The sequence below is a fragment of the Littorina saxatilis genome, linkage group LG3 (genome assembly GCF_037325665.1).
Source record: "Littorina saxatilis isolate snail1 linkage group LG3, US_GU_Lsax_2.0, whole genome shotgun sequence".
In the NCBI taxonomy this organism is placed as follows: domain Eukaryota; kingdom Metazoa; phylum Mollusca; class Gastropoda; order Littorinimorpha; family Littorinidae; genus Littorina; species Littorina saxatilis.
The window spans coordinates 32,422,050-32,431,494 of record NC_090247.1 but is presented as its reverse complement, the minus strand read 5'-3'; the positions used below and the strand labels follow the sequence as shown (position 1 = coordinate 32,431,494).

The following is a 9,445-nucleotide window of genomic DNA, read 5'->3' as shown; positions in this document are numbered from 1 at the left end:
GTGCCACACAGCTGTCGGTACTAGTGAAGCAATTTTGGTGTGTGTTTGTGTGTGTCTGTGTGTGTGTACGTGCGTGCGTGCGTGCGTGCGTGTTTGTATGTGTGGGAGCAAGAAAGCGAACGCGCGCGCGCGCGCGCGCGCGCGTGTGTGTGTGTGTGTGAATGTGTGTGTGTGCGTGCGTGCGTGCTTGCGTGTGTGTATGCATGTGTGCAAGCGTGTATGTATGTGTATACGCATGCGTGCGTGTGTGTATGCGTGCGCGCGCGCGTGCGTGCTTGTGCGTAGCTTCCTTCACAAATATTTCATTTCATTTCTTGACAGTGGTCTTACAACCAGATAAAGAATTTTGAGACAACAGGCTGTAATCGTTGACAAAATGATCTACAGGGTGGTTGTGTGTGCCTTGGCAGTGTGCTATCTGTCGAATACCGCGGACAGCTCTAAGAAGAAGGGAGTCACCCTGACTCGGTGGAACCTCTTGTGTCATGACTTTGCTGTTTACCGTAACAAAGTGGCATGGTGGTAAGTACCGCAATGGTTGCCCTTACCAGAAATGCTTGGCGTAAAACTGCAGTAGATCCAGTAGATCTTAGAGACAGTGTCACATGATTCCCGCGAAGAAGCATTTCATCTAACAAAAGAAAATAGAAACTTAAAGAGATGAATGCATTCAGTTGAGTTGTGTATAGGTATACCTTGAAGACCTCACCTGACTACACGGCCCCTAATGAAGGAATCCTGAGTGTTCGACGTCATTAATTTTTCGATTCGTTTTATACAGCTAGTGAACCGATTTGCATACGTTTCTTCTTCTTCTTCCATTTAACGCCCAGGGTCAACGTTCTGACTATTAGTGGCGCTTTGGAGGGTTGCGGAAGAAAATAAAATTTGCAGGGAGAGGGGGGTGGGGGGGGGGGGGGGGGGCAGGACCACACAGCATTTTCAAGTCTCGGGCTTGGCCAAGCCGGCGGCCGGAGCGGTTGCAGGGGTTAAACCCCTGCCGGTGTAGTCGGGAAATAACACTGCAGGAAAAAAACACTACAACAGTGTTTTTCCCCCAGTAAAATATCACTGGGAGTGTTATTATCCTAGGAAGATTACACTCCTTCACCCAGGTAAAAATGACTACGCCAAGGAAATTAACACTACCCCAGGGAAAAAAGACTGCTCTAGTTTAAGTGTGCACTTGCAAACAAAAATGATTAAAATTCTTTGAGAACACGTTTAACACTCGCATGGAACAACCCTGTGCGCACAGAGGTTCACCAAATACATTCTCTCTTGGGTTTCAGCTCTGTTGTCAGGGTTGTGATCGAGCCACCTTTGAGTATACACGCTGATCGTGGTGTTCAGGTACATGGCAGCTGCCATGAGCTCTGTTTCCGTAGCCCAGATACCATTTGCTGCCATCTTTCTCGATCTGAGGTATTCTTCTGTGTCCATACCAATATAACGGCCCAAAATGTCTTCGTTGTGTTTGATGGTTTCTATAACTGCGCGTCGGATCTTTTCATGAAAATCGTGAGACCCTGCGACCTCCAGGCTTAGCGCTCTGAAAAAACAGTTCCCGTCACCAATAATTGTTTCTGTTTGACGCGGAGCACCCACTTTCGTTTTCGGTCTGAAGGGCATTCTTTTAGCTGCGGCTAACCCCAGAGTCTTGCATTTCAGTCTTCTCCATGTGGAGTTCGTTGGGGGTAAACTGCTTTGGAGGCGCAGGGTCAACCCTAACAATGTGTGGTTCTGATGAACGGTCAGGTTTCACCCGTTTGGAAGAGTCATAAACAGGTTCGGCTCTGTTCTGTCGCTTTCTCTTGCTTGAGCACAATTCACCTTTCCCGTCTTGCATCAACTGCTGATTGATGTTGACGTAATCAGACGATGAACTCTTGGGAACACTAGCACTGGCACTGCAGGAAGTGTCGAAAATGTTGGCGTCGTCAGTCGATGAACTCTGCGGAACACTGGCACCAGTATTCATTGAAGTTTGTGGACCGCAGTCGTTTGCAGCTTTGTACGGCTTTAGATTAACGCCATGTACTGCTTGCTTTAAGATTGTGCCGTCAGGGGTTTTCAAAATGTAAGTCTGATTTTGATTGACAGCATGTACCACATAGGGACCTTGCCACGGAGCCTTCATTTTCCCCCCTTTCCTATCCGCGCGACGCAGATTCCACAGAAGTACCTGCTCATCCACCACAAACATTCGCTTTTGGCCGTGGCGCTCTTCGTAGTCACGTTTCTGTCTGTCTTGCGCCTGAGTGATGTTCTCTGAAACTGTGTCTTTCATGACAGTGGACAGCTGCCTGATACTGTCCAGCCTTTGCTTGATATCATCAGGACAAGACGTGTCTTCACAACCTTCGAAGACGCTGACATTAACGTCGTTGCCATCGGTGCTGGATGAGCAGATGGGGTCAATTTCGTCCCCAATCGGTAGTCGGGCTTGTCGGCCATATAGCAAAAAGAAAGGGGTGTACCGTGTGCTTTTCTGTGCGCTCGTTCTGAAGGCAAACAACACACCTGGTAAAGCATCAACCCAATCTTCTTCATCACGCAGAGTTTTCAGCAGCGAAGACTGGATTGTTTGGTTGTTTCTCTCAACATGTACAAGGCCATTGGCTTGTGGACGATAGGCGCTTGTTATATTTTGTTTCACTCCACTCAGCCTGTGAAGCTCAGCAGACACTTGATTCACGAATTCTCTTCCCTGGTCATTAATCTGTATCTTGGGACACCCGTAACGACAGATCAGTTCATAAAGGAACCTTGCAGTGTCTTTTGCCGACTTTGATGGCAGGGGCTTGGCTTCCACCCCGGCCATTTCGTAAAATAGTCCACAGCAACAACGATACTGCTGAAACCACCTGGAGATTCTGGCATTGATGTGATGTCGATGCCGATCTGAGTCCATGGGGAGGATGAACAATTCACGCAGTGTTGTTTTCCTGGCAGTCTTATTTGCCGCCGTAGTGGCAGTGTTATTTTCCTGGCGCCAGTGTAATTTTCCTGGGAAAATAACACTCCCCTTCCGAGATTGCAGTGTTTCTTTCCTAGGAAAAATACACTCCCAGTGTTTTTTTCCTGGAAGTCTTTTATGCCTCCTACACCGGTGCTGCCCTAGCCTTCATCGACCCTACTTACTGGTGGCCTAGGGCAGGGTACAGGGTTTTGTTTACAGGTGCTGGCAGTGGTGGGATGCGCTGGAGGTGAAGGCGGCTGCTGTCGCCGCGCTGACAACCTCCTCTGGTAGCTCATTCCACTCCCTGATGGTTCTGGGGAGGAAGCTGTTCAGTCTCGTATCGGTCTTGCTTGGGATCCTGTTGAAGGCTCTGGTGTTTGTTCTTGAGCTTCTTCTTGATCTGCTGGGAAGGTGTTGGAGCTCGTCGCAGTTGACCTTGACGAGATTGTTGGTAATCTTGTACAGCATACACAGTCTGGACGTCCGTCTGCGTTGCTCAAGAGAGGGCCACTGGAGGGTCTGCAGCATCTCTCCGACACTTGAGGTGTTGCGATGTCGGTGGAGAACGTAGCGTGCTGCCCTGCGCTGTACGGCTTCGATCTTGGCGATGTTCTTCTGCGAGGAGGGGTCCCAGGCTGTGCATGCGTACTCCAGCAAAGGTCGCACTAGGGACTTGTAGGCCAGTTCTTTGGTGTGGACTGCTCCTATCTTGAGGTTCCTGCGAAGGAATCCAAGGGTCTGGTTGGCCTTCTTCACGATGGTGTCGATGTGAATATCCCACTTCAGATCTGCTTGCACTGTCACTCCAAGGTATTTCGCGGAGGTGACATTCTCGAGGGCGTGTCCGTGCAGCGTATACTGGTGTGCGGAGGTCTTCTTCTTCTTACTGACTGTGAGCACACTGCATTTGTCGGGGTGGAAGGTCATGTCCCATTGTGACTCCCACTCTTCTAGTCGTTGTAGGTCGGACTGAAGGGCAGCATGATCGCTGGCGGCAGCGATGAGCCTGTAGACGATGGTGTCGTCGGCGAAGAGTCGAGTCGTGGAGGACACCCGCGCAGCCAAGTCATTAATGTAGATCAGAAATAGACAAGGTCCGAGGACTGATCCAATTGTTTTTCATGTTTTGCCTATTTGGGTATGACTGGGAGGAATACCGAGACAATTTGAACGCCTTGAAGGGATCGTATGTACAGCCAATGGGTCGCGAGAATCATGCCTTTGGTTAAGTTGTGTTCGATGTCCTGTGTCCTTGGATTTGTTATTATAAGCTTTATGCTTGAGTTCGGATCCTTAATGTTAAATATTATATATGTGTCACGATACTTAAATTGAATAACGTTTTGTTTAACTCATTGTCTCCCAGGTACGGATATATCCGTACCCACTCATATGGCTCTATCTGACCAGGTACGGATATATCCGCTCAGACTGTTAGCTTCAGTCGCTTCCTGTAACGTCCATCTAGCGCCTGCATTCCAGCATGTTGATACACAGTTACTAAACAGTTACTACAATTCTGAGTGACCTGCTGCAGCACAGCTGGTCTCGGCTAAAACAAACTTGGTCAACATAGGTTGGGTAGAAAGTGTTAAACCGATGTCCTGTGTTTATAGGTACGACTGGGAGGATTACCCGGACTACTGGGACACCATGAAAGGCTCGTGTGGTCCCTTGCTGGAGAACCGGGCCGCCATGGTGTGGGGGTGGAGAAGCGAGGACCGTACGATCCGCATCCCCCATGACGCCACGGTCGTTCTGGGCTACAACGAACCCAACCACCACGAACAGGTGGGTCTATATTAGCTAGCGTCTGGCGGTATCCATATCCCACCTCTGTGTAACACCCCTGATGTGAGGTGGACGAGTCAGGACAGTACGATCCCTGATGACGCCACGGTCGTTCTGGGCTACAACGAACCCAACCATCACGAACAGGTAGGTCAATATTAGCTAGCGTGTGGTGATATCCATGTCCCATCCCCGTGTCACCGCCATAGCGTGGGGTGGAGGAGTCAGGACCGTAACATCCAAATTTGTTGTGTTTGTGAGTGTTTCATCAAAATATTCTTCGTGCTTAATTTTCGTTTAATTTGTTTCTCTTCTTATTTGGATGATCAACAATTTAAGACTGACTGACAGAGTTAAATGGTTAAAAAGAAAATGTCTCTATCGGCTGTCTCCATTAGGTTGCTGTCTTCTGGTTGTAGCCTTACTGTTATATTTTGACATATAAAAACCACTAGCTGTTATCTTAACTTCCACTGAGAGGAACGACCCGAATTGAATTTACCAGTAATACTATTCAAGTCATTGCTTAAAATTTGGTTATGTTCTAGTTCAGCAGCTAGCTCCTCTTGACCGTTAACGTATCGGGGCTAAGCCTGTCGATAAATCAAATTTCGACCCGTTTGCGTACAAAGTCGCTTTTGCATAGGTTTTCGGGACTAGGTATTAAAAAACGGATGTTGCAACATTCAACATCCTATTTCGCCGAGACGGCTTGCAACAAATGGCGTCGTGTTTTCCCTCACCCCGACACTCGTGTACATTATCCTTCCTCTGTCTGATGCTGAAATATTGTCACAATAGGATAATAAAATGTAAATGGAAAGATATAAATCTTTTCTTTTCGCAGGCCAACCTGACAGCAAGGGAAGCAGCACTTCACTGGCCCGACATACAGAAAGCGGCGGGTAGCCGTACCCTGGTAGGCCCCTCCCCCACAAACTGCGGCCCCCCTTCATGTGACCAGGACGTTTGGCCGTGGATGGATGAGTTCCTCCAGAACTGCCCCCAATGCCGATTGGATTACGTAGCCACGCACCTGTACTGGTGTGACCCACATCGCGAGATGGCTTTCCTGCAACGGCTTTATGATCGCTATCACAAAAAGTAAATTGTGTGATGGGTGTTTGTATGTGTGTGTTGGTGAGAGCGGGGTGGTTGGTGGGGGATGGGTGCATGTGTGTGTGTGTGTGTGTGTGTGTGTGTGTGTGTGTGTGTGTGTGTGTGTGTAGATGTATGTATATGTGTGTGTGTGTGTGTGTGTGTAGATGTATATATGTGTGTGTGTGTGTGTGTGTGTGTGTGTGTGTGTGTGTGTGTGTGTGTGTGTGTAGATGTATATATGTGTGTGTGTGTGTGTTAGTGTGTTAGTGTGTGTGTGTGTGTTAGTGTGTGTGTGTGTAAGTGTGTGTGTGTGTGTGTGTGTGTGTGTCCGTGTGAGTGTGTGTGCGTGCGTGCGTAGGTGCACGCGTGTCAGCGTGTTAGCAATAGAGTGCACGTGGTGCATCTGTGAGCTTTCACGCACTTGTTTCATAAGCTGCTCTTAATTTACTTTCAGAATCTGGATCACGGAGTTTGCCTGTCCGTACAAACAGTCCCTTGAAGATCAGCTGAACTACATGAAGACCATCCTCCCGCTGCTGGAGGCCTCGCCCATCGTGTACCGGTACTCCTGGTTCATTTCTCGCTGGGAGGGCGACTGGTTCATCGCGCAGAACGCCAGTCTTCTTCACCAGCATTCCAGCACTCCCACTCCTCTCGGACAATACTATCTGAACTTTTAAACAGCATTCCAGCACTCCCACTACTCTCGGACAGTACTATCTGAACTTTTAAACAGCATTCCAGCACTCCCACTCCTCTTGGACAGTACTATCTGAACTTTTAAACAGCATTCCAGCACTCCCTCTCCTCTCGGACAATACTATCTGAACTTTTAAACAGCATTCCAGCACTCCCACTCCTCTCGGACAATACTATCTGAACTTTTGAACAGCATTCCAGCACTCCCACTCCTCTCGGACAGTACTATCTGAACTTTTAAACAACATTCCAGCACTCCCATTCCTATAAACATACAGCTACAGTAAGTGGTACTCTCAAAAGGGGACATAATCAGACGGCCATACAACGATTAATGTCGCATTCAGCAATTCTGTGGTAATTTGTTAGAAGTGCATAGTTCAAGGCCTGTACATAGGCATCGCTCAACAACAATAAGGCACCAGCGATGATTTGAGTAATAGCTGATATGGTCACACTGAAAATGTTAATTTGAGGTCGTACCATACGCGGGTGTGTCTGGAATGCATGATTGGGATTGTGTGTAACTGTGATTTTTTAAACATGCAAAAAGAGAGCACAACAGTAACTAGGACTGGTATATTCTTAACCAATATATAATTGTGTGGTAATATTGATTGTTATATTGTGTGATTGTGTGATTGTGTGTGTGTGTGTGTGTGTGTGTGTGTGTGTGTGTGTTAGTGTGTGCGTTAGTGTGTTAGTATGTGTGTGTGTGTGTGTGCGTGTGTGTGTGCCTGTCGGTCTGTCTGTCTTGTCTTGTCTTGTCTTGTCTTGTCTTGTCTTGTCTTGTCTGTCTGTCTGTCTGTCTGTTTGTCTGTCGGGCTGTCTCTCCGAGTGCGTGAAAGCGCGTACATGGCATACGTGCTGTTAATGTTACTGGACTGCACATAGAACACACACACACACACACACACACACACACACACACACACACACACACACACACACACACACACACACACACACACACACACACACACACACACTTTTGAACGTTTGAACAGTATTCCAGCCCTACCACTACTATGAACAGCATTCCAGCACTCCCACTTTTCTACTACTATCTGAATGTTTGAACATCATTCCAGCTTTTCTACTGCTATCTCACATTTCGAACAGCATTCCAGCTTTCCTACTTCCAGCACTCTCACTACTATCTCACATTTCGAATAGCATTCCAGCACTCCCACTACTATCTGAATTTTTGAACATTATTCCAGCTTTCCTACTACTATCTGAATTTTTGAACAGCGTTCCAGCACTCCCATTATACTACCTCACATTTTGAACAGCGTTCCAGCACTCCCACTACTATCTGAAGTTCTGACAATTATTCCAGCATTCCTACTATCTGAATTGTTGAACAGCATTCCAGCACTCAAACTACTATCTCACATTTGTAACAGCATTCCAGCTTTCCTACTTCTATCTGACGTTTTGAACAGCACTCCAGCGCTCCCACTTCTCTTGTGCAGTACAATCTCAACGTATGAACAGCATTCCAGATTGACGTGGAAAAGGCGAGTGCATACAATTGCAAACTGTCGCCTTTGCACATTTGACAGGATGATAATTTTCAGTAAATTGCTCACTCGATTTGGTTATAACAGTGGATAAGACCTCTTGGATTGTGTTCTGCGCTCTGAGGTCCGTCATCTCCTCGCCCTACGGCGTAGTTTTGCATACGTTTTTATGTTTATATGTGCCCACAGACAGAAGTGAATTGTTTGATTAAATTTGAGAAAACGTCAGTAGTGTGTGTGTGTGTGTGTGTGTGTGTGTGTGTGTGTGTGTGTGTGTGTGTGTTTGTTTGTTTGTACAGCATGTTCATTTGCTGTGTGTGTATTTGTGTGTGTGTGTGTGTGTGTGTGTTTGTGTGTGTGTGTTGTGTGTGTGTGTGTGTGTGTGTGTGTGTGTTGTGTGTGTGTGTGTGTGTGTGTGTGTGAGTGAGTGTATGTGTGTGTGGTATACTTCTGTCTGCCATTGCCTCTCTCTCAGTGCGTTAGTGTGCGTGTACGGTGTGGTGTTGCAAATGAGACAGGCAGATATAGTGAATAACAGACATACAGAACATTAATACGTGTATTACTGATACATATTTTCATATCTTTTGACATCTGTTAAATATAACACCGCCACAAGGTGATTCGCGAGGTGAAGCAAAAAAACAACAACACACACCTCACATTCACAAAAATGAAATAAAATCGAATTGTAGGATCTCTAACGTGTAGATTCTTTCTTCCGTTCTGTTCAGTCACTATCCGGGAGGTGCACATTCTGAAAACAACACACACACACACACACACACACACACACACACACACACACCATCTCCTGATCACCAATCAAAAATTAATAGTCTGTGTGGTGTCTGTGCATAGTTAAAATGTTTGATGAATTAATGTAGCAAATGCGATAAAGAAAGCAATTCATTAAAATCATAAAAGAAAAAGCCATGAGGCTGCTCCGTTTTGGCATGGTACATAATAGAGAAATTGTTTTATAAAAGCTAGGATATGGGCCGGGTCCGTGCTTTGTTCAATAATTCATTTCTCGATTTCCTGCATAATTCTCTTAGCTCACTGTGATGTTTCAACAACAACAACAACAACAACAACAACAACAACAACAACAACAACAACAACAAAATAAACAACAACAACAAAATAAACAACAACAACAACAACAACAACAACAAACTAAACAACAACGACAACAACATAAACAACAACAACAACAACAACAACAACAACAACAACAACAACAACAACAACAACAACAACAACAACACCTACCTTTGTCTCTAAACGTGTTGACTATCATGTCCTCTTCAGGGTCCGGTAATATGTAGCTAGTCATCGGTCGGCTGACCGTGAAACTGACGGT

The 9,445-nt window shown here is 46.4% G+C and overlaps 1 protein-coding gene across 1 annotated transcript; it reads left to right on the top strand.

Moving 5' to 3' along the window:
- Window positions 1–295: 295 nt before the first annotated feature.
- On the top strand, window positions 296–7,164 carry LOC138960916 (uncharacterized). Its single transcript, XM_070332550.1, has 4 exons — window positions 296–522; window positions 4,579–4,753; window positions 5,601–5,857; window positions 6,309–7,164. The coding sequence occupies exons 1-4, from the start codon at window positions 377–379 to the stop codon at window positions 6,532–6,534; spliced, it is 804 nt and encodes a 267-aa protein (XP_070188651.1). The 5' UTR covers window positions 296–376; the 3' UTR covers window positions 6,535–7,164.
- The last annotated feature ends 2,281 nt before the right edge of the window (window positions 7,165–9,445 follow it).